The sequence below is a fragment of the Pelobates fuscus genome, chromosome 2 (genome assembly GCF_036172605.1).
Source record: "Pelobates fuscus isolate aPelFus1 chromosome 2, aPelFus1.pri, whole genome shotgun sequence".
Taxonomy (NCBI): domain Eukaryota; kingdom Metazoa; phylum Chordata; class Amphibia; order Anura; family Pelobatidae; genus Pelobates; species Pelobates fuscus.
This window is the reverse complement of record NC_086318.1, coordinates 430,152,280-430,179,046: the sequence shown is the minus strand read 5'-3', so window position 1 is coordinate 430,179,046 and position 26,767 is coordinate 430,152,280. Positions and strand designations below refer to the sequence as shown.

At 42.9% G+C, this 26,767-nt stretch overlaps 1 protein-coding gene across 1 annotated transcript in view; it reads right to left on the bottom strand.

Annotated features, from left to right (window-relative positions):
• LCLAT1 (lysocardiolipin acyltransferase 1) overlaps nt 1-26,496 on the bottom strand; it is a 170,634-nt gene extending 144,138 nt beyond the window's left edge. The window contains exons 1-2 of the mRNA XM_063444077.1: nt 26,346-26,496; nt 979-1,147 (exon numbers count right to left, since the gene is read on the bottom strand). Of these exons, the coding sequence (XP_063300147.1) occupies nt 979-1,143 (165 nt within the window). The 5' untranslated portion in view covers nt 1,144-1,147; nt 26,346-26,496. The remainder of the gene's footprint in view (nt 1-978; nt 1,148-26,345) is intronic.
• Nucleotides 26,497-26,767: the final 271 nt, after the last annotated feature.

Genomic DNA, 26,767 nt, shown 5'->3' with positions numbered 1-26,767 from the left:
ATAAAATAATGCAGCCTATGCTCTACATTATGGAAAAATAAATATTAATTTTATTTTTCTGGCATATTGTGTGGTGTCTTATTAAAGCACGTGATCTCCTGAATAATATCGGTCAAAAGGGGTTAACAAAATACTGAGAATTAATCATAATTAAATTAGTTTTCTCCCAAGAGTTAAACAGTTTGCACTTTCTATACAATTTCTATTACTATCCAGGAATAAATAAATGCACCTTTGATCACTGGATAGATGAGACATTCTATATAAGCCTGCTGGCAGAGAATTGAAGGAAATGCGGCCCTACAATATCTCGGGGGCAAACATGAACTCCCTTGGGTTAAACGATAACAACAAAGGAAAGAGAGAATACAGCTTTTGAAAATTGAAAATGAAATAAAATAAATAGTTTAAAACAGTGCCTGGTCACAGCTATGCTACAAGCTTCACGCACAGAATTATTTTATCAAGACATAATAGATTTAGTGCCAGCATGTGCACAAAGTGACCCCAATAGCTTCCCCTGGAACACAGGGATGAGGCTCATCTCCAAGTCTCCCAGAAAGGCAAGAATAGGGAGGCTAGGAGGCCATCATTATAAGAATGGAAAGAAGAAAAAAATAAAAATAAAATGTGTTTATATGAATGTATGTGCGTTAATGGTATGAAACGCCAACAAATTATTTTGTCCTTTTACCAAGTAACCTAGGTACACCTTTATACTGTGAGCTTAATGTTACTTACTGTTGTCGTATGTCATACATGTTATGTTAAATGCCAGTTTTGTTTGCCATTGTACAGCGCTGTGGAATATGTGGGCACTATATAAACAACTGTAATTGTACACTTCTGATGCCGATGAAAGAGTCAAGAATTACACCGAAACCCCAATACATTTGGGGCTTCGAGGTCTGAAGCTTAATAAACTTGATGTAAAAGGAAATCAAGTACATGGATAACATATAATCGATAAAATCTTACCACGGGTAAAGTTAGCCAAGTGGCTACAACGCGGTCAGTTATCCAGCGATACCAACCGGGAGAAATTAACATCAAAGGAAGGAACGGGCCAAGCATAAAAATACTTCCGAAAAAACTCCCCATGAATAAGGCAAACACAAAATAAATGCCTTTCCATGACACCATGGCTCTGAAATACAATGAAGAAATAGACATTGTTAGGAAACACATGTAAGGTACACCACAATTTTGGGACTACAAATCCAATTACCAGATAGGTTGTGGATAACATTTATGGTTTTTTTTAGTGCATGAACAGAAGGGAGGCAGTAGATACCCAGTTAGTAGTTGACTGATAGTGATGGAAACCTAAACACTTCTGCGATAAAATGTTTTTCCAACAAAATAAAGAGCATTGTTAGGATATGGTAGTGTGAAAGAGGGTTTCAGAGAATTCCAGAGCACGAAAGGGGGACAGTGAGAAGAAAGGAACGAGAGAGGTGGGGTGAAAAGAGTGAGCATTGGGAGAACCAATAGATGAGATGTGAAAGCAATTTATTTGAATTAACCTTCTGGGTACTAAATAATGAATAACGAACGTGCAGAAAACCTGCAAACATAATATCTATTACAGGCATTAACGTGCAGGAGTGTGAGTAACAACAAGGAAAAACAAGAGCAGATGCTTTCTGGTCTAATAAGCAGCATTAACAGGATACATTTTCCATTAACATGCTTGGGAAGCATGGTGCGGCCCTTCTGGGACAGAAAACGGAAAGTGCAACGCAAACACCAGCCCGTGTCTGCCGTTCCACTGAGTTTACACTCTTCTGGCTCTGTGCCACGTCAACAGTCACGGCATAAAATACTCTCAAACGGCTGAGCCCTGACGTGTGTATAGCCGCAGTGTGATGGTTTATTTCTTCATTTTCTCATGAGCACAGGGGCCCATTACAAATCAATATACAGAGCATATTGGACATACCATAGCAATTAGTGCATCATCTGCTTACATATGTTCAATACCCTCACCAGGTAACAGAGAGGGCAAAACCAGCAAGGCTCACGCCCTGTGGCCAAAGGATGTAACATTTTAGGGTCCTAGGGATTACACATGTCTTCATCGTGTAGAGTAACCAGTGTGTGCATTCTATATAATCGTTCCCGTTACAAAATGTGCAGTCTATTCCTTAACAAGGTGTAGGAGCATTAGGGTATTACACTGGGGGCTCAAAGTATATATTTAATATATCTGCCACTAGCAAACCCTAGAAAAATAAATAGCAACAATTAAAAAAAATCCTTTACATGTCAGGTTATCTGCAAGGTTTCTGCATTGCAACATGTTACATACAATATAACTATATTTGTGTACATATATACAAACAAATTTGGAATTTTTATAAAAATATTAAATAAAAAAAAAAAGAAAACCCCAAAGACAACTTGATTAGATTTCTTATAACGATTATTTTTACAGGAGAGCCTCCAGTCCCGATATTGGAGTACTCTAGTGCAGAGCTCGGTTTGTCCCCTGATGTCCTGTACTTGGGAACACGAGAAACCAAATCCACAGGGCATGTACACCATGACAAAGTGCACTTGGGGCAATTAGTGAATAAGTAAAGTGTGGCTCCATGTCAAATGCATGCACAACAGTTTGTGGGAGAATTATCTTCATGTTTTGGGTGAGTCACCCCTTTTCTAGAGCAATTCCATCCCTCATCACTTCATGGTAGATCAACCTACTTGGGCCCACTACCCCATCCCAAGTTCACTCTTTGCATGTTGGGAGGAACAATCAAATTGTGCTGGAATTTCATTGAAATTCTAATTCAATCAAAAGATATCATAGAACAAAGTAGGAGCCAGCTTCCACTTGAAGCTTCTTCCTGTTTAACAACAGCTAACGGGAACAAGCATTGTCTGGCGCAATGTGCAATAGAAGCCTACAACATCTAATGGAGAATGTACGAGCAGAGCTACAGGTGATGTCAACCTCACAGGTAAGTAGAAGCTCTATCCAAGTTGTTGCACTTCCTGCTATCAGCGGACAACAACATGAAAGTAGTGCAATAAAAAAAAAAAATGGGGGGGGGGGCGGTGCCTGACTGCACAGCAGGACGGTCGCAGGTCTCTGTTGCTTCTGCACTCTACCGCACTAAGAACCGATTACCGCGGAGCAGAACCTGTGACCCGATTTCTCTCGGCTCCCAAATGACTTGGGGCACCGAGACCTGCACAATGACACCACTCAAGAGGCTCACCGCACTGTTCCCGCTCGCACAGCCATTGAGGCCTACACACGTGGCAGACGCGGGGGAGGCGGCCGCTCTCCCGCTGTCCCACCGCAATAGGAGACAAGGTTTGAGCCACCGTTCCCCCCCCTATGGACCGGCGTGGGTTATCCCGGTCCTCACCAATCTGACACACACAGCCACAAGGCCTACGACTGCCCACCCTGGCTGGGGCCCTGTCAGTACTGAGCCCAACAACCTGGCGGACGAAATACCAAGGCCTCCACCTACACAACCCCACTTTACCAGCCTGGACCTGATCTTTCAGAAGTTCTGGGACAGGCTGGAAAAACGCCTCGCCAAGACCTCCCTCGTCCATGGAGTGCAGACAGTGGGGATGGTGAAGAGGAGACGGAGCGGACCAACCCCGGGTAAAGCCTGTACCCTTACGCCCGCAACAACCGCTGTCCGCCCACCTGAGCCGCAGGTCACTAGGGGGCACCCTCTAAAGCTTCAGCCACCTCGCCGGAAGCCCACCGCTGGCGAAACACCGGGGCATATCCGCAGCGCCCATTCAGGGAAAAGCTCGGCTCAAATGCATGCCCACCAAGAAGCTTGGGGCTGGGGAGCGGTCCCTCCTTTCTTACGACTACCCTGCACACTCCAGATCACCCACGCTCCGACCGCCACGCGTCTTATCACGGGCATTGTACCTGCAACAAGGGAGACTGTGCGGCTGCACACTCCACGGGGCACCGCGAGAGCCGACCGCCGCACCAGAGACAGCGGAATCAAGGTACACAATAAAAAGGAGGATGATAGTGTCCGAGATGAAACACCCAATACACTGCTTCACATGGGTATCTGTAGCAGGGACTGCCCCGAGCTCTCTTCATAGTTAAATACCCACCCTCAGTCATCTCAGGCCTATACCACATAGACTATGCTCCTATGTCAGCACTAACCTGCTATTCTAATGTACTTTAAGATGTAACCTGCCCCTAGCGATGTATTACACAGTAGGACTGGAAAGCATACACCTAATGATACCTAGCCTACCTATGCATAGCACAATATATCACAGTCAGCTTGGTAGCAGAGTTTACCTTGTTTAACCACATATCTGACTAGTTTTTTCTTCTGCCATTTAAAGCATATAGTCTATGCTACTAAGCATGATGTTACTTGTAAAGCAAAGCGCATACTCAGTATCAAATACTCGTTAACAATGTAGACCACTGTAGGCTGAGATATATAGTCTATTGGCAATGAACATAAGTATTCGCCATAATCTCGTTTAAAATATGTTTTAAGCTTGTTTCTTTAATCCATAAAAACGTGCAATTGTTTCTCATGTCATGGCACTGTATACAAATGTTTGACCACATTAAGTCTGTTGAAGCTGTCATGGCTTCGCAAGCCTGTATGTTATTTCTTTTATTGCACATCAAAATAAAGAATAAAAAAAAAAAAAAAAAGGATTAAATATATGTTAATGGGAGAACTGTTGTTCTATTCCCAGAGTTAAGTTTAACTTTATCTTTAAATAAAAGTCCATAAACCTAAAGACTTATTAAAACACTAACTGAGCAACAAATGAACAATAGGATTTGCATCATTGTTAATAAAATATAATGCAACAATTTGCATTACAAGTAACTGTTGACATCTGAGCTCACACGTTCTTCTACCTGCAGGGAACGCGGGCTTCATGCACATGTATTCTCATTAAAGAGAAGCCCAATGCTGGAGGAACACTAGTTTTTTAAAGCAATATCCAGATAGCCCATCAACAAAACCCAACACAAATAACATCAAGAAATGAATGAGCAATACAACAAGCAAGGACCTGGGTCACAAGTACTTGGGGAACCCTGATTCATTTTGAGGAACAATTCAACACAGAATCAAGGGACAGCTCCTGTGGTCACATACCACCATAACCACGGAGACAGACTGTAGTAGTAATGGTGCTTAAAATGCCCCTTTAAACTTGCTTATTTCATAGAAGGTACAGTTAACATTAAAATGCAGTTTTTAGATCGGCTGAACACTGCCTTGCAGCTGATCAGGCGAAACACCATTGACAGCACTGACAGGTGCCCCAACCATCAGCAGTGCTGGTCAGTCAGGCAGTTGTCATAACCTTTCCATAGCGCTAGGGGACCTACTTTGTTTTCTGATAGAATCAATATAGCAGACTTAACGAGTGCTGAGTGACTGTCACTGACTATAGCGGAGAGCAGTATAATCCACAAGATCTCCGCTGGTAGACAGGAACACAGGCAATAATCAGCATAGGCAGGTACAGCATACAATATTCCAGGTAGCGTAATAAGAATCCTTCCCTCCCAAGAACTAGACGAGACATAGGCTGGGAGTCAACTGAGTGCTTTATTCCAAGTTCCAGTATTTATGCAGGTCCCCATGCAAGGGGTTTCCATAATGCCATAGCAGGGGCATTCCCCACATTTCTCCCATCATGCATTGCATTTCTCCCATCAGGCACTGCTGGACGAGAGGGATACTCCCACTGGAATATACAGTTAAGTGGATTATCCCCTCGTGCAGCAGAACCGACAATTTACATTTAAAATCCATAACTTGGGTAATATTCGGTACATTAACATGGATGGACGTTGGGTAGATAGCTGGGGTCTGAGCGCACATTTCGTGAAAGTACCGCTCAGATCCCAGCTTAAATAACCGAACGCCGCACGAAATACATATTATACTTATGCTTGCTTCAAACTACCGATTGAGCTTAGGGGACCACATTACCGAAAGACCGGGGCTCCCGAACGGCTTGGAAGTCCAGCGGTATTCGTGCCATCGAGTAGTCGATTTTAGTTCCAGGCGCTCGACGACCAAATACCGCTGGACGAACAAAGGATCCAAAATGGCCGACCGCCGCATGGTCTGTAGTCGAACGACGGCCACCCTGAATCCTCTTAAATACCGATTGCAACATTGTTGCAATCCTTAATGGGGGCCACACGACCTGTGTGTGGTCTCCATTCGGTAGTTTGTTCGTTTCACGAATCGTGTTGAAATTAACCGTTCGTGAAACGATTACCTGAATGCTGGCGGTTTTCATGCCGTCAGCATACGAATGCTAGCATTCCCCTGAACCATAGTACACATAATACATATACGCTTGGTTCTTTTAAAGGGGTATACACAAGCATTAACAGTGTTTATACATACAGGACAATATATAGTGGCTGTATTTGCCACACTGACCATTGCAGCCTATATGGAGCCATTGAATCCTCCTGGCTTGGAATAAAATGACAACTTATCAGAGGGACAGTAAGCACTATAACAACTACAGCTTATTGCACTGGTCATGGTGCACGATGTCTTGGGTGCTATATCCTTTCCACCATCGATTCCCCCTTCCTCCTCATCCACACAAATCTGCCATGAATAATATTGCCCAGAGCTCTCGCACACAATGCTGGTAGATTACTGGTTGCGCAATGTGATGTCATTCCATTGCGTTTCAACAGCCCATCTTTTGAATTCAGCAATATAATCTTCAACGGGTCTATTTCTTTGCTGTAGTGTTCTGATTGTTAAATCAGCTGTAGCTTGTTTATTAGGATCTTCATAGAGAAGAGACATGGCTTCAAAAAATTCATCCAGTGAGCCTAAGATGGGGTCATCATTGTCCAAAAAGGTATGGGCCCAGAACATAGGTTCACCTCTTAGAAAGGAAATAACTGAAAAAACCTTAGATCTTTCTGTGGGATAAGCTCTAGGTTTTAAAGCAATCAATAGTTTGCAGGAATAAAAAAACTCCTTATATTTGGAACGATCACCATAGAATTTTTCAGGGTTACATACAGCAGGATCACTAGCCGAGAGCAGAGTAGTATGAGGAGTACGAGTTTGTAAATCTCTGACATAAGTGAGAAGTCTTTCGTTAGTGACTTGCAGGTCTTGCACATCTTGGGTTAGTGTATCAACTCTTTGATTCAGCGTAGTTATAGTAGAATCGAAATCTGCTGGATCCATTACAATGGCTGGATTATTCTGTCACGTTTAAACATTTGTTATGAAGGAACACAACTGCAGATTTCGTATAGTTGAATATTTATTAAAGAAAGTAAAAGGTAAAAACTTTAATTCCAAATTACAGGCACTGTAGCTTAAGTAGTAAATGATAACTGAAGTCCACAGTTACAGGCACTGTAGCTTTAAGTAGTAAATGATAACTGAAGTCCACAATTACAGGCACTGTAGCTTTAAGGAGTAAACGATAGAAAATTGCAGACACTGAATCAATAAAGAGTCTCTTAATAGAGTTAACGGTTTAGGTGAGAAGTAATTACAATAGCTGTTCCATACTTTAACTTAAGCAAGCCAGATGCAGATAACTGATATGAAGTATGAGTTGAAGTTAGCTGTAACAGGATTGTTTTTACCGAAGGACTTTTGGAGACAGGTAATAACAGCTTTTAGATGCAACTCTTATCACATTGGTTTTACTTAGCTTCCTGCACATAGAACACTGGTTCCCGAGATATCCTCAGAGGCGTATGAAGAGTGTTTAATCTTTAGTCTTGGATGAGGAGAGGTGAAGGGAACTTTGCAGAGTCTTTCAGTCCGGTTTGGTAGCAGAGGCTTTCACAACGAAGTTGTAGCCTGGTTGTGAGTAAGGAACGTAGTTCAATAATCCAGCCCTGATCAGCTGGTGCAGTCAGATTAAATAGGCAGACCGTGTCATAGAGGGGTGTGGCTAGACTCCGTGGAACCAGGAAGTAAGAGGATACCATAGTTAAGGCATTACAGCAGGCTTACTAAGTAAACTCTGCATTTCAGTTTATTAAAATACAAAGTCGAGGCTAAAACAGACTTTGTTGTTACTATAGCTGACGGGAGTATTTTTTTGAAAATTGCAAGCTCTAACCTTAACAGATGAATTTTCTATACCTGCTTTTTTGTCTACATGCGTCAATTTTTTTTTGTTCAAAACGTTATCGTATGCCAATATGTATGGCAGCCCTATACGCAAACAAACTGAAAAGATCAAACAACTTTTGACCACTATAAGGCACCCACTATATAAAGGACCACTGTGGGCACCAAGACCACTTCAGCTCAATGAAGTGGTCTGGGTGCCAGGTACCCCTAGTTTTAACCCTGCAGCTGAAAACATAGCAGTTTCAGAGAAACTCTGAAACTCTCCCTGACAGCCACTAGAGGCGCTTCCGCAATTTACACTGAGTAAATCACACTTATCTGACGTCCTCATGGAGTCCAGCGTCAAATAAGATCCCCATAGGAAAGCATAGAGTAATGCTTTCCTATGTGCAGATTTGAATGCGAGGGCGCGCGTGCCTCTGGCCGCACTTGGGCATTCGGCACTACTTGGGAGCTGACAACGGGGAGGAGAGGTCACCAGCGCTGGATTAAGGTAAGTGGCTAAAGGGGTTTTAACACCTTCAGGGAGGGAGGGGGGACTCCAAGAACCTGTAGTGCCAGGAAAACTGGTTTGTTTTCCTGACACTATAGGATCCCTTTAAGGTAACACTCTAAGTTAGAAATGCAAACATATATTCCTAACATTAGGGAGAGGCAGTGGCCAGAAAGAATAAAATAGGAAGTGTAAGTTACCTTTAGTCCCTCAGTGCACGTGTCTCCACTGTTCCTCTGGCTGAGATAATCAGTGCTGATGATCTCAGCCAATCCAATGCTTCCCCTTAGAGTATCAATAGGAGGCTAGTTTGCAGGTATGGAAATTGCCTTAAAGCTCCAATCAACATCTTCTCATTGAGATTAATCATCTCAATGCATCTCTTTGGGGAGAGTTTGGGTCTCCATGCAGATCGCAGAAACTTGGAACGTTGGCCCTGCAAAGGCTGCAGGACCACAACCAGGAAGCATATCAGAATACAACAAGAGCTAAAGAGTACACCCTCTTTTACCTGCATGTTCCAGTTATAGAAGAGACACACTGCTGTATGCTGCATTGTAGTTGCATGTAACATTACAAACAGAACTGTAGTAATAATGCACCATTATTACAGGAACTTAAAGGGACACTATAGTCACCTGAACAACTTTAGCTTAATGAAGCAGTTTGGGTGTATAGAACATGCCCCTGCCGCCTCACTGCTCAATCCTCTGCCATTTAGGAGTTAAATCCCTTTGTTTATGAACCCTAGTCACACCTCCCTGCATGTGACTTGCACAGCCTTCCATAAACACTTCCTGTAAAGAGAGCCTTATTTAGGCTTTCTTTATTGCAAGTTCTGTTTAATTAAGATTTTCTTATCCCGTGCTATGTTAATAGCTTGCTAGACCCTGCAAGAGCCTCCTGTATGTGATCAAAGTTCAATTTAGAGATTGAGATACAATTATTTAAGGTAAATTACATCTGTTTGAAAGTGAAACCAGTTGTTTTTTTTCATGCAGGCTCTGTCAATCATAGCCAAGGGAGGTGTGGCTAGGGCTGCATAAACAGAAACAAAGTGATTTAACTCCTAAATGACAGTGAATTGAGCAGTGAAATTGCAGGGGAATGATCTATACACTAAAACTGCTTTATTTAGCTAAAGTCATTTAGGTGACTATAGTGTTCCTTTAACCAACAATAAAGTTTTACAGTTTAGGACAAAGTGGTAAATGTGTTGCAATCCCCATAGAAACCACATAGGTATTGCCAACGGATTGCCCCATTGCATATTTAGAATGCCAGTGCTGTTACAGTATCTGCTGTGACAGGTCACTAAATGCCTCGGCTGCTTTTCAATGTATTCATTCTGTCGCAAGCTATGGTGACAGACCGGTTCACTCCCTGCCCTCTCCAACATCTTATCGCTGCTGGTAGGACAGAGAAACTTCACTTTTACCCATCCCACCAAACTGATTGTGCCATGTATGGAGGAATATATTATTATTATTATTAGCATTTATAGATCTCCAAACAAGCTTACATAAGACAAGTAATCCTTCCTTCTTGTTCAAAAATTGATGTACTACTGCAAAATCTCACAATTTAGCTTGCCTGGATACAAAGATCATACATAACGTGTGTATTGCGGAAACATTATGCCTTTCGGCACAAATTCCTGTGCCGAAAGAACAATTCGCAAAGTGCAATTTTTAAATGTGAGTGCGGAGAGTGAAAAATACCAGGGAATCAGCCGTTTCTGAGACCATTAATCATTCCAGGGCCAAAGTCACTGAGATACCAGTTATTCTCCATTTTGGACACACAGTCTCTGAGCAGTGATGGCCAAACCCTGATTGATAATAAAGAGTATTGAAAGTATTCTTCCTCATTCTCTCTCTGGGTCAACAAACACTATTTGCTCCGTGAACAGTAGGGGGTCAAGAAAAGAAATGTGGGTGCACACCCTTACTGCACACTGAATCAAAAACATATACCGTATTTAGAATATACCCACAGATCATTTACTGCCTGCAAGTCACCTGGCTTGATAAATCTAGAAGCCAGCTAAAAAATGTAGGATTTTTTCAACTTCAAAAATACAATTCTTAACCCCTTAAGGACTGAGCCAAATGTACACGTTGAGAACAAAACAAAACGTAAACAAAACCTGGCATTTGCGCTACATGTCTGTCCAACCGTAATTCACCTCTTTCATTTTAAATGCACCCACCCTGCTCTCTCCTATGGGACAGTGCTTTGCTCTCTCCTTCCCTCTGCTTCACTCCTACTTGATATTTCCTGTCCTAATGTTTCTAATACCCCACCTCCTATAGTCTGTAAGCTCGTTTGAGCAGGGTCCTCTTCAACCTATCGTTCCTGTAAGTTTTCTTGTAATTGTCCTATTTATTGTTACATCCCCCTCTCATAATATTGTAAAGGGCTACGGAATCTGTTGGCGCTATATAAATGGCAATAATAATAATAATAATATATCATTTTATTCAGGGGAAACAGGGCTTTCAGTTAATATCAAATATTTAGCTATGAAACAATTTAATATGAAAAAAAAGGGAGAAAATAAGAATTTTTTTTAATTTTTTTTAGTTTTACATGACATTTTAACTGTCAATGTCATAATACTGTTTGCTTTTACTGCAATAAAATACACATATTTGTATTCAGCAAAGTCTCACATGTAAAACAGTATCCCCTATGTACAGGTTTGATGGTGTTTTGGGAAGTTACAGGCAGGGGCGTATTAGCCGCGAGGCAAACAAGGCATTTGCCTTGGGCGGCATTTTCCAGGGGGCGGCAAAAAACGCCGCCCCCAAATGCCCAAGGCAAATGTCTTGTTAGCCTTGCGGCTAACAGACATGCTGGGCTGGTTGCTGGGCGGCCGGCGAGGGAGCTCTTCCCCTGAGCTCTCTGCTCAGCTCCCTCGCGCACCGCCCGCAGAGTGAGACTGGGAGCCGGAATATGACGTCATATTCCGGCTCCGCCTCCCAGCCTCACTCTGCGGGCGGCGTGCGAGGGAGCTGAGCAGAGAGCTCAGGGGAAGAGCTCCCTCGCCGGCCGCCCAGCCTGCCCGCCAGTGCCGCCCTGCAGCCACTGGACCACCAGGGAATGGGAGAACCCCCCCACCCCCAGCATTCCCAAAGGTAAGGAGGCTGAGGAGGGGGGGGGGGGGGATAAAAAAAAAATGTGTTAATGTGAGTGTGTGTGTGTGTGTCTGATAGTGTGTGTGTGTGTCTGTGACTGTGTGTGTTAGTGTGTGTGTGTGTCTGTTAGTGTGTGTCTGTGACTGTGTGTGTTAGTGTGTGTGTGTGTGTGTGTCTGTTAGTGTGTGTGTCTGTTAGTGTGTGTGTCTGTTAGTGTGTGTGTCTGTTAGTGTGTGTGTCTGTTAGTGTGTGTGTCTCACTGTGTGTGTCTGTTAGTGTGTGTGTGTCCGACTGTGTGTGTCTGTTAGTGTGTGTGTGTCCGACTGTGTGTGTCTGTTAGTGTGTGTGTGTCCGACTGTGTGTGTTTGTTAGTGTGTGTGTCTCACTGTGTGTGTCTGTTAGTGTGTGTGTGTGTCTGTTAGTGTGTGTGTGTCTCACTGTGTGTGTCTGTTAGTGTGTGTGTGTCCGACTGTGTGTGTCTGTTAGTGTGTGTGTGTGTCCGACTGTGTGTGTCTGTTAGTGTGTGTGTGTGTCCGACTGTGTGTGTTTGTTAGTGTGTGTGTCTCACTGTGTGTGTCCGACTGTGTGTGTTTGTTAGTGTGTGTGTCCGACTGTGTGTGTTTGTTAGTGTGTGTGTCTCACTGTGTGTGTCTGTTAGTGTGTGTGTGTGTCCGACTGTGTGTGTTTGTTAGTGTGTGTGTCCGACTGTGTGTGTTTGTTAGTGTGTGTGTGTCCGACTGTGTGTGTTTGTTAGTGTGTGTGTCCGACTGTGTGTGTTTGTTAGTGTGTGTGTCCGACTGTGTGTGTTTGTTAGTGTGTGTGTCTCACTGTGTGTGTCTTTTAGTGTGTGTGTGTCCGACTGTGTGTGTTTGTTAGTGTGTGTGTGTGTCCTACTGTGTGTGTCTGTTAGCTAGTGTATGCGTATCTGTCAGTGAATGTGTGTGTATTTAGAAGGCGGGGCAGGGGGGAAGGGTTGGGTGGGGGTGGCGCGCGCGCGGGGGGGGGGGGGTGTCTGAGTTTTGTCCTGCCTAGGGCAGCACAAAACCAAGATACACCACTGGTTACAGGGTCAAATATAGCACGTTACATTTGAAATTGAAATTGTACACCCATAATGGCATACCATTTGCAATAGTAGACATCCCAAGGTATTGCAAACGGGGTATGTCCAGTCTTTTTTAGTAGCCATTTGGTCACAAACACTGGCCAAAGTTAACGTTAGTATTTGTTTGTGTGTGAAAAATGCAAAAAAACGCCAATTTTGTCCAGTGTTTGTGACTAAGTGGCTACTAAAAAAGACTGGACATACCCTGTTTGCAATACCTTGGGTTGTCTACTATTGCAATTGGTATGCCATCATAGGGGTAATTTTCATTCTTGGGCTACCATAGGGTCTCAAAGGCAAGGTACCCAATCTGGCAAATTTTAATGTTAAAAAAATGAAACATAAGCTTATATTTGACGCTGTAACTTTTGAAAACACCATAAAACCTGTACATGAGGGGTACTGTTGTACTCGGGAGACTTCGCTGAACAGAAATATTTGTGTTTCAAAACAGTAAAAAGTATCGCAGCAATAATATCGTCCGTGTAAGTGCTGTTTGTGCGTGAAAAATGCGAAAAACGTCACTTTTACTGGCGATATCATCGTTGTAATACATTTTACTGTTTTGTATTTGTATTCAGTGAAGTCTCCCGAGTAGAACAGTACCCCCCATGTACAGGTTTTATGGTGTCTTGGAAAGTTATAGGGTTAAATATAGTGCTAGCAAATTAAATTCCCTTTACTTTCGGCATGGGTTGTCAGGCAGGTCCCGCTAATTGTAATTAATTAAGATACCTAATTATGTAAAAATATTACATAAATATCTATGTAGAATTAATGTATATATAATTTTTTTTTATATTTTTATTTATATATAGGTATATATATATATATATATATATATATATATATATTATTTCGTTCTACGTGTATTTTATATATATATATATATATATATATATATATATATATATATATATATATATATATATATATGAAAAAGCAATAAAGGGAGCACACTAGGTCTTGATTGTAGTGCAAAATTATTTACTGCATTCCCAATGAATACATAGCTGTGGTTTAAGCAAAAAAATCTAAGTTTCGACCCTGCTGGGTCTTTATCAAGATCAGCAGGGTCGAAACGTTGATTTTTTTGCTTAAACCACAGCTATGTATTCATTGGGAATGCAGTAAATAATTTTGCACTACAATCAAGACCTAGTGTGCTCCCTTTATTGCTTTTTCATATATATAACGCGGGATTGCACCTAGGCTTATTTATATTTGAGAGTTTTCTTACAAGGAGGAGTGCCTGGCTCCGGATTTTGTTTATATATATATATTTAATCAGTATCAGTCTACGTGTAATTTGATATTAATATATATATATATATATATATATATATATAGTAAAATACACCTAGACAATGTATGTATGTATGTATGTATGTATGATCCAAGTATATAATTTGTTTTCTTTTTTTACACTGATTTAATTTAATTTTATTTGAATTCAGCCAGCAGGGGGACTAACTGTCATTACAGGCAGTCCCCCTGCTGGCAATGCAGCAGCCAGCTAACCCGGCCATGTGATTGTGAGGTCCTCGCAAGGACCTCACTCTCACATGGCCGGTGGGGGCTGCAGGAGGTCGGAAGTGCCGCGGGGGGCTTCCTGGGAGTCCCCCCAACCACGATCGCCGGTGACCGGGTAAGTAAAAAAAAAAAAAAAACGGAGGGCATACTATTACGCCCGGCGGCGTTTAGAGCCGCTTAAAATAGGGCGTAATAGTACACCCTCCGGTCTTAAGGGGTTAAATTGATACTATAGTCACCAGAACCACTAGAGCTTAATGTAGTTGTTCTGCTGTCTATAGCCTGTACTTGCACACTTTTCAATGTAAACACTGCCTTTTCAGAGACACTCTGCATGGAAAGGCTTAATCCTCCCCACAGATATGCATTGATTCAATCCATCTCTATGAGGAGATGTTGATTGGCGCAGTTTGGCATTTTATCACACATGCGCAATAGCCACCCAATGCTTTCCTGTAGGAAAGGATTTGACTTGAGGGGATCATCAAGATTGATTATCTCAGCCATGAAGGAGGGGCCAGCTGTGGCGAGATCGACATGGCGTGGGAAAAAGGGGAGTAAAAACAACTTTCCCATCTGATTGGAGTGGGTTTGATCACCTAAACAGACACTCACTGACACACAGACACATACTGACAGACACACACTCACTGATCTGACACACACGGATACTGCAACACTCACACATTTTCTCACACACTGCCACACTACCTTTGGAAGAGCTGGAGTAGGTCGGCTATTCCTGGAGTCCAATGGGGCTACTATCATCTTGCTGCTCTGCTCCCTAGTACACTGTTTAGTAATGCCGGGGTGACTTCATATTCCGGCTCCCTTCATCACTAAAGGGAGTTTGAGGGAGCAGAGCTGGGAGATTATAGCTTCCTCGCTACCGCTGCTCTCCCTGAGCCGTTTGCCCACCTATTTTCTTACTGAGCAGGCCAGCCACCTCCACTCTACCTCAGCCATCTTGGGGGATAAATGGACTGACAAATCCCTGGCGCCAGGATAAATTTCCTAGTCACCTTGGCGACTTGGCACCTGGGATTTGTCGAGCCCTGCTTTAAGCACGTTTGTGACTTACCGATCAACTAAATGAATCAAAAATAAATGCAACACAGCGAGAATAGCTTTTTTCAGCACTGTACGGACTCGTTAAACCGTAGCCTCCGTAATCTGATAATAAATATATCACTTAACAGCTTAAAGGCTTATGCAAAACATACAACAATGTAATGTTTAATATCACAGCATCTAAACGCACACATTACTTAACAGAAATAATAATTGAATGCATTTATATATAATTAGTAGTGCATATTCACCCTCAAGCTGTTCATCACCATCATTCTTCTCATATTGTTTTTGGAACTCGATAAATTAACAGAGAAGTGGCTGAGAATGTTTTTGAATTATTCGATCTAGATGCAGCATTAGCGCATGATGTGCCTTATCAAATAACGTTTTATTTAGCGGCTTACTCTACCTACAGTAAGTGGACAAAATGATGCAACATGAACTTGTAAGAAGGACAAAGATGCCAATCCATGGCTTTATATTAAACCACTTGAGCAGATTAAAGTAAAATGTCCAAAAAGATCATTAAACCACTTGTGTAATCGAATTGTCGCAAATGCAACAAAACAGGGGATAACTTGTGGAAAATGATGAGCCAATGGTAATAATGGCACAATGTGTTCCCATTAGGAAAGGGAAGTCGGTCCCGGTCCTATGGTTCCATGTATACAAATCGGCCTATAATATCTCTGGATACCGCACAAACAACTGTCCCATTCAATATCACAGGAAGTAGCCATAAAAGCACAGGTTTATTGCCACAAAAATAGTATATAAAGATACATATAGCAGACACAATCATTTCACAGACCCCACATTGTAGAGGTATATCCAATAACAGAGAAATTGCATAAAATGCAAAAATAAAATAAACAGCCACCAGTACCTGTATTGGTGAGAGAGAGAAGGGGATAAGGGGGGGAGGGATATCAGACAAAATGCTGATAAGCTGGATGGAAAGACTTCTTTAAGCAATCCCCTTGCCTCATTGAAACTGAAATACAATTCGCAAAATGCAAGTTTTAAATGTAAAAGATTATGATGAAAGGAATTGATGACGCTGCAAAAAGTTCCCCTTGACATCTGTCCCCCTCCGATGAAGGAGAGTGACATTAGTGGAGCCAGATGTGGCTGCATGGAGAACTTGGCATCGGCACTGGAACAGAGGTAAGTTTTAGCAGTTTTCTTTATTTTTATTGCTTTTTGGAGGGTTGGGACTGTATACAAAGGGTTACTTTGACCAAAACCAGTACTTTCTTAAAACGCTGTTTTTTAGTTTGACACAGACATGCTCAGAGCTCCGCAGAAGCCAGAAGGGAGATAAACCTCTAAGCTCGGCAGGGACCTAGGTAAGAGGACAAACTATTCCTCCCTCTACATTCCTTAAAGGACACATGTAGTGTCCAAAACTACTTTAGCTCATGAAAAAAAGAGCATTCAATTCCATCTATACATTTTGCTAGAACAACATATAGATTGGGAGAAAAAAATAAGCTTTTCTCCCACATGCCCATTAATTCCTTGGCAGACACTCAATGCCCAGGAAATACTTTATAAAGGAGAGAAAAAGAGACACATGAAGTCCTTCTGCTCTCTACCCATAGCAACCACAAGGAACTTTAACCCTCAATGAATCACAAAGTTAAGTGGAGGGGTATGTGGTATATGGAGGATTAGGCGAGTGGGAATAATGAGTCCTTGATGAGGTCAGGACCATTCCGCGTCACTTCCGCCTATTCAGGAAAAAGAGTGGGATCAGCTGGGACCGTCAATCCCCTTGAAATCAGACGTCCATGGTGGACCAGTAAGAAAAGAGGTGAACCAATAGGATCGCGTCCGGACGATTGAAAAGCATCCAGACATGGGAAGTAGATTCAACTGATTGAAAAAGCCATTGGAAATTGCGAAACGCGTCTCAGGAAGATCCAAGCACCTTAGATCTGGTTATATATTGTTTCTATAGAGTTATTCTATGTATTAATAAGCATCAGTTATTTTTTGGAATCCACTGCCTGGGGCTATCTTCAGAATCTACTTCAATTCCAAGGAGAGGGCAGTGTTCCCCTGAAGTGGCACTAAGGATATTTCACTTAGAGCAGAGTTTTAAGGCTCTTAAGAATGTGAGCAGTTTGTATATATGCTTTGCACTAAGTCACTTTGGATTGGTTGGCATACTTCACCAGAAGCTATCGCTTCCATTTGTTTTATTTTCTTCTCTTGATCATATTCGACTAAGAACAAGATTGATAGTGTCACCTTAGAACACATCTCCAAGAGTGATTTGAGCCTGTCTCATTGGCTCTACACTTGTGAGTGCGATTTAATAAAATATGTTGTCACATTTGGTTTTAGATTTTATTGCACCATGTTGTGCTTTATTTTATATTATAGTTCTCATTGTAAATGGTATCCCTTATTGCATACAGGTAAGTGTCTTTATTTGAGAGCTCCACTATATGCACTGGTGGTAGTATAATCACTTAGTACACCTGTTCATATTCTCTACTCTGTGTGCAGTTGGGGAGAGACTCACATAAAAGTGGTAGCAGCCTTTTAGATATTCATATATTCCCAATTCAGTTTTAAAGCGCAAGATTGCACAGCTATTTTCTTTATACACAGCACACATACACACAAACCAGAACACAGCCACAGCAAACATCACATACACTCAAAGCCAGCAAAGATAACTTACACACAGCCAGCAAACATCTCACACACTGTCACAACTTACCTCTGTAACTAAAATATACCCCAACTCGCAGGATTCAACTTAACAAAAGACAACACAGAGGAGAGATACGTCTACCGGACCTTAGAATGGCCGGACTTGACGTATATGAAAGGAGACAGAGTCAGGAACGATCCAAGGTAAAGGGCACAAAGAGACAGCGTAAACTAGGACTAGCTGGGGTCTGGTACACAGTAAACAGCAAGCCGGCAAACAGAACAGATAAGGATAAAGAGATAACGTAGTCAGAAACAAAGCCAAGGTCAATACGAAGGAACACAACTGAACACCACAAGCGCTAAAGGGAACTGCAACAGAAACCACGATAGGGCAAGGACTAAGTGAAAAGGGTGAGTATAAGTACCTTCTAAATTAATGTGATTGGCTCCTGTCATATCCACACCCCCAAAAGGTAAGTGTATGGGGAGTGTGGCATGACAGGGGCCAATGGGAGCCTTTTGCCAATTTAGGCTCCCACTGTTTCTTTAAGAGCGCGCCCAAGACCCGCGGCGCGCTCTTAGATTCAGACGGGACACGTGACCGCTTCTCGCGGTCACTGCCCGCCTTCCTGTTGCAGCCGTCGGATGAGCCGGGCGGCTCGAAGAGAGGACCGCGGCCGGCCCCTGGATAAGGTAAGTAACGCTACAACCTCTCCTCCCTCGCTGCTCTCCCAGCACATCCATGTCGCAGACACCCAAACTTGCTATGAAAAGGGGCAACCCGCGACCTCTGATCCGATATGCATCACGTCTCCTGGGCAACACGAGAGGCCAGGGAGACACGCACGCTCAAAATATGCCAGAGGGCAGCCCAGTGGGTGCAGCTAATGACAGGGCACTCTTCTCTGGTAACCCCAACCTCCCTGACAGCCTCCACATAATGGGGCAGTATAGAGGCATAACTTCTTGAAGGCTACCCTTTTTAAACACAGAACATCTGTGCTGTTTTCAGTGAACACTTGGCTACTTTGTGGCTGTTTGACTGGATAACTAACCCTTGGCTTGTTTCACCACTTTGGAACCTTGCTGCCTGGATTTCTGACCTTTGGACCGTCTTGATTGTTGTGCACTTTACTCCATTGTCAATTCACCTCAGTAAGTACTGCATTCTGGGTTTCAGTGAAAGACTCCCTGACAAACATGCATGACTGAAGTGAAAATCAGCAGGTCACGACAGCAATTCTGGAACAAGAGTAAAGTTGAACAATGGTTTCCTAATGTTGCTATTTTGACCTAGTTTTTGCAATGTGGTCATCAACTAACCAACATTATCAGATCAGTGAATATATCACAAGTGGCGGAACCAACCTCGCCACTGAGAACTGGAGAAGCCTGGTTGCTAGCCTCCTGCCCAGTGATTATGGTCCCTGGGAGATATTGCCCTTTAAGGGACTGAATTGGGGCTTATGGACTGCTACCATAATGTACTGACCCTTTAAGAACTACTTGTGGGCATGTGGATTGTATAATACTGTCCCTAGCCCTTTAAATACTTTGGGGACAGATTGGTACTTTTGTATATGGCACTTCAGACACAGTCGAAGCAGTCGAAGTTGTCGAAGTGGGCGGTATCGGACAAAGGACCACGTGGCGGCGGCCATTTTAACTTCGAACACCGCCGACCCTTAACATCAACTGCACTTCGACACTTCGACTAAAGTCGAAGTACAGGCACACTTCAAATGGGACTTAGCCGTTTTTATGCCAGGAATTGACCGACCGCACAGCCCAAATCTATGGAACTGTGTTGGGCAAGAAAATGTGCTTGCGGTCGGTCATAAAAGGACTTCCGTGTAACTTTTGATCCACTGGAGGGATTTGCCTGAATTTTGTGTTTTATGTTTAAAGTATGCTGAGTCTGAATATGTGATTTGTATGTGAATGTGATGTATGGTTTTGAAGTTACAGATATTGTGTAAAAGTTATGTTTTAAACTGTATAATAAGTGGATTATCTCTCAGGCTAAGGGGAGGGGTTGTGTGGGTTGTACCATATCTCGGATTGGTTATTTTATGCCTCCCCCTGGGTGTGGCCTGTATGTGTGAGATGGAAATAAAAGCCAGGCTGGATGAGCCAGTCGAGAGTTCCTGTTTTACCCTCAAAGTGAAGTGTCGTCTCATTATTGGGGGAAGGATTTATTGCATGCTGTTCCAGTTGACTGCTAGGAGTGTAAGCCTATTTGTATGGTTCCTATTCAATGGTCTACAGCATTCCTATGCTTGAGAAGAGTCATATGCTGCATCGGTTCGGTGATTGTGGTGTCTGCCAGAGTGCATGGAGTCCTCAGGAAGCGCTAGGAGCATCCTTTAACGGAGGTACTCAGTCGGGGTGCCAGGAGATCCGTTACATCACATTTCTAAAACAATTTGATTTTATCTACCAACAAGCATCCATTATTCTGCAATAATTGGCAGGGCAGGCGTTTTTAATTTCTCCACAATATTACTATTAGAATTAAAAAAGGTTTATTATTGATTGAAAAATTCACTGAAGAAAGAAACATAGTATCTAAGTATGGAAGTGAGAGCATGACTGTTTAGTACTTAAGTGGCTTTATATATAAATCAATAATAAAGATGATGGGTTGATGGTCAGTAGAAGGCATCCCATTTTTAACAACGGCACAGGCCATCTGAGTGACTTGCTGGTTTTGGAGTTACGCCAAACACGCAAAAACTCTCACATACACAAGCACTTCAGGACACGGACACAAACTTTTCCTAACACTCAGACACTGTAAAAGGCTCGCATTCACACAAACACTGCCCGACGGTCCCACACTTCAGGTAAATTACACACACTATACTGTTCAGCCTTCCATCCTGTGGTGGTGCTATATGAAGGAAAATGCGGCTGGCAGGGATATCATTCACCTACCAGACCTGTCCACTAATGCCTGAAAGACAAGTACATGTTTTTAACCTTCTTGTAAAGCACTAATTATCAGCCTTCCTGCTTCTCAGCAGGCTGAGCCCATATAGTTTACTCTGCATTAATTCTATAAATCATCTTGCTGCGGACATCACAACCTGTGCGATGCTCTGCATGAATTATACAGATCGTTCTGCTGACAGTACAACCTGTGCGATGCTCTGCTCTATGCATCAGGCTCTCCCTCTCCCTGCTTGAGATTGCACAGCAAAAATGTTGACCCAGGACACTACCACAGGCAGAGCACTTCGCTTTCCTCTGTACTTTGCCTTGACTGTTTTAAACAAGGAGAGTCTGCTTTCTGCTAATGATGGACATTTAGGAGAAATGTGACTACCTCCCCAACTGGTCACAGTGCTCCCAGTCTCAGCATACAAGTGTTGCGAGGCACAGTGGGATATATACAGGCACTAGAAATGCATCAAAAAGAGCACTTACCGTTTGATGATCCTGTGTTTGCGACAAATTCTGGATATTTGCAGCTTCATACAGTGAGCTGTGTGCAGACTAGGAAGCAACAAACACCTATTTGCCAATCACATACAGGGGTTTACTGGATATGTTATTTGTAGCAGCAGTTCTACTCACAGGAGTTTTAAAAACTGACACATTGTTAGGCTATTAAAAGAAAGGAGATGTGAATTGATGAGGAATTTTTTAACAAAAACCTATTTGGGTGATGTGAAAAATAAAATTAACTGTAAAGATCAATAATTCTTTATCCTAACAACTGGGCGCCTCCCTTTGAGGTCCCTTTTAATCATAGTTATAAGCTCTGTACTTTGTCCCTGTATTACAGAAGTAATGTTTTTATTTATCTTCCTCATTTGCAATGTGTGCCCTGGCCGTGCCAAAACTGAACCGGGCTCTAATGCCAGTTGCTAAGTCTTCAAATTAGGAAAACAAGAAAAGAGTCCCACATTAATAAACAAGTTCTAGTCGATATTTAACATTTTATTCAATGTGTAATGTCACAGTTCCACTTTAATTCTTTGTTTGCCTAATTGCACCCTAAATCCAGGGCCGCCATCAGGGGATGACAACTATGATGGTTGTCCCGGGCCCGGCGGTCCTGGGGGGCCCGGACTGTTTTCATGTCAGTCCCGGGCTCCACTTTCCCTCTCTGCACACATAGATAGCGAATATCGCTATGTGTGCAGCTGCGGGCCCCCGGCTCCCTGTTACCGCAGAGGGGGCCCAGCACACTGCCTCTTCTCTTCTAATAACTCTTGCGAGACCCGCGGATTTGTGAGCGTTGCCATGGCAACGCTCCTCGCGGCACGCAGGCCGCGGGTCTCGTGAGAGCTATTAGAAGAGAGGAGAAGAGGCAGTGTGCTGGGGCCCCCTCTGCGGTAACAGGGAGCCGGGGGCCCCCCATGCCACCGGACCACCGGAGAATGGAATCTCCCCCCTCCCTGGACACAGGGAGGGGGAAGAAACATTTAATTAAATAGGAATTTTTTGTGAAATTCCCCTTCCCCCATCCCCCCGATTGCACATTTACACACACTGCATACACCAATACAACACACACACTCTGCATACACCAATACAACACACACACTCTGCACTTCAGACACAGTCAAAGCAGTCGAAGCTGTCGAAGTTACCGAAGTTGTCGAAGTGGGCGGTATCGGACAAAGGACCACGTGGCGGCGGCCATTTTAACTTTGAACACCGCCGACCCTTAACATCAACTCCACTTCGACACTAAAATAAAATAAAACATTATATATATATATATATATATATATATATATATATATTAATCATTAACTTGGCTAGAGCTTTAGATAGCATGTATCTGTTACACGGAGCATCAATATAAATGCGTATCTTCCAACTGTAATGTGACACATCAGCATTTTCATTTATAAAAGTTACCGGTCTAAGAGCAACCTTGGCAAAGTGTCATGGGAGATGTAGTTTTGCAGCTGATAGCAAGCTGTAACTCGGCCGTCCCTCACATACAACCCTGAACCACAAACAACTTATGTGGCAAAGTCTGCATCACGTATTGAAATACAAACTATACATTACGCAAGCTATGCAATATGAAGGCTCATTGCATTCCCCCCTGTGCTAGACATTATGTGGAACAACCATTGCCATCACAAGAGTATATGAATGTGCACAATAGTGACATATAGCTTTACAGCTTAATTAAAACTGTATTCTTAAATTATCTGTAGATTCTGTATACAGAATAACAGATAAGCATTTAAATGTCTGTCAAAAATAAAAACTTTTTTTTTTTTTTTTAAATCCGCTTTTACACCCAGAGATTACACCAGCCACTTCCCATTCTTATGGTCTGTGTAGCCTCATAAGGCACCGCAAGTTTGCTCAGGGAGAAAAAATGTAAAATCCATCTGTGATCCCTGCACATACGGCTCAAAAAACAAAACAGGACATTTCTGAACCATAGCCATTTCATATTTTTTAAACAATTCATTTTCTATAAATATACTGAAATACACAGTTTGGACCTGCACTACTAAAAGTCATGGGAACAAATGGTAATTTATTGTCCCTGTTTTTACTCAGCTTCTCTTCCTCCCCGTTCTAATTCACTCTCTATTTGTGAAGCACTTAGTGTCATCTGCATCATGTATTCTGCTCCTATCCCTTCTTCAGTGCCATTATCAACCTGTCATTCTCTCTTTAACCCTCCTTGTTCCACCCTGACTGTTCGTTTATTTAAAAAGGACCCTGAAGGGATTGGAATTGCTTCACTTCATTGAAGTGGTTATAGTGTCTAGAGTCCCATGGCACTGTCCTTCTATTCAGCGTTAATCCATTTCGAATGCAGTAATGTGAAGGGAAAGTCCCTACTAACCCATCCCCTCTGTGCTGCTTGGGCTAAGCATTAGATTGGCTGATATAATCAATCTCGATGATCTCAGCCAAGGAGGAGGGAGGCTGGTTACCTCTGCAGCTACCAGGGCACTATAAGCATTCTTGATGCTATGGTGTTCCTTTAAGAGCAAGATCCAAATATACATGTAGCAAAAGTGATACGTTTCAGCCACTTAACATCCAGTAGGAACTCTCGGGCCACAGCCCACTTTTTAATTAATCATAACACAACAATTAGAAGTGTCTAAAGTTTCCAAATACTGGGAAAAAATAAAAAAATTACATACCATAAGAGTGTTTTGTTTTTTCAGGCAACTCTGCTATTTCTTTATCACTCACAATCATGATTATTGGGGTCTGTTAATTAAACATTGAATGGCAATACCATAACAGCTGAATGGTGTTTTGGTTAAAAGGACTAACCCGAAACAAGCACTCAGCTATTCAAAAAAGGTAAACTTTGTTCTTTCGACTTCCAATTGGCTAGTCTCTGACTGGTTCAACTACTCACCAACAGACAAATTGCCCAAAATTGTCACCCCAAATCACTACCACTTTCCCAAATTACTCTTATCTATATACCGATAGTCTCAATTTCAAACCCCTCAAAACCTACTCTTACTTCATCATGCAGCAATAAGATCCATTTCAAAACAGCATAAGTCCATTTGACTCAGTTTGATTAGAATTCGGTTGTTATTGAATACAGTCAGGGCCGGCCTTAGGCATTTGGGCGCCCTGTGCAAAAAAATCTTCACAGCGCCCCCCCCCTTCCCGTCCCCCCCCTCCCCCACTCCTTACCCCTTCCCACACACACACACACGCAGACAGTCACACACACGCGCAGACAGTCACACACACACACACACACACAGGCAAACAGACACACACACACACACACAGTCAGACACACACACTCACTAACAGACAAACACACTCACAGACACACACTAACAGACACAGACACACACACTAACATACAGACACACACTAACATACACACACTAACAGACACACACACACTAACATACACACACACACACTAACAGACACACACTAACATACACACACTAACATACACACACACACACACACACACACACGCGCAGTCTCACACACACACACACACACACACAGGCAAACAGACACACACACACAGTCAGACACACACACTCACTAACAGACAAACACACTCACAGACACACACTAACAGACACAGACACACACACACTAACATACACACACTAACAGACAGACACACACTAACATACACACAGACACACACTAACAGACACACACTAACATACACACAGACACACACTAACATACACACACTAACATACACACACACACTAACAGACACAGACACACACTAACATACACACTAACATACACACACACACTAACATACACACACTAACAGACACAGACACACACTAACATACACACTAACAGACACAGACACACACTAACATACACACACACACACAGACACACACTAACACACACACACACACACACACACACCCACATTAACACATTTTGTAACATTTATTTAGACCCCCCCCCCCAGCCTCCTTACCTTTGGGAATGCTGGGGGGGGGTCTCTTCCTCCCTGGTGGTCCAGTGGCTGCTGGGCGGTCGGGCGGCGCTGGCGGGCGGGCGGCTGGCGAGGGAGCACTTCCTCTGAGCTGTATGCTCAGCTCCCTCGCGCGCTGCAGAGTGAGGCTGGGAGCCGGAATATGACGTCATATTCCGGCTCCACCTCCCAGCCACACTGTGCGGCGCGCGAGGGAGCTGAGCATACAGCTCAGAGGAAGTGCTCCCTCGCCAGCCGCCCGCCAGCGCCGCCCGACCGCCCAGCAGCCAGGCATGTCTGTTAGCCGCAAGGCTAACAAGACATTTGCCTTGGGCATTTGGGGGCGGCTTTTTTTGCCGCCCCCTGGAAAATGCCGCCCAAGGCAAATGTCTTGTTAGCATTGCGGCTAACAGACATGCCGTGTGAGCTATGCGGCCGCAGGGCGCCCCCTGCACCATGGCGCCCTGTGCGGCCGCACAGCTCGCACACCCCTAAGGCCGGCCCTGAATACAGTGACCTACAAAAATAATTTTAACAACCAAATGCAGGAGAATTGAACAGAATGCAAGCAGCAACATTTGCAAAATCTAATTTGACATTTAGTGGATAGATCCATTTGTCGCGGGCAAACACTTAAATTTGGTGCAATCGCCCTAGATTCCAACAGAATGTTGTCTGCCAGGTGTTCCATATTTAGAATGTCCCCCAGATTTTTTTCAAGCACTTCTTTGGTATATATTGGAGAATTGCTTCTCTTGCAATAAAAGAATAAACCCACCTTTGATAAAATGAGAAAATCCTTAACTCTTGAACAATTGGAAATGATGTAAAGATGTATTATTCCAGTTACAAATCGCAGCCATTTGAGATTAAGACAGCATTTCTCAGGTCACCCTGAAGTCCTCTTTAGAATCAATCAATAAAAGTACTTCAAAAGCAGCTGGTTCAAAGTGTCAGGGCCTAAAACACAAAAAGAGAAGTTCATAAATCGATCAGTTTTTTTTTTTGTATCTTACCAAAACAGAGAAAAAGAAGAAAACAAGCCAGCTACAAATAGGAATGAGACCTGTTATATGGATAGTACAAAAAGCCATACACCGCACAAAGAACTTTAACACAACAATAAAAAGATTTGATCCTATCTGTGTAATTAATCTGTGTCACTCATGCATTGGCCTACTGGAACGGTCTTCTCTGTGT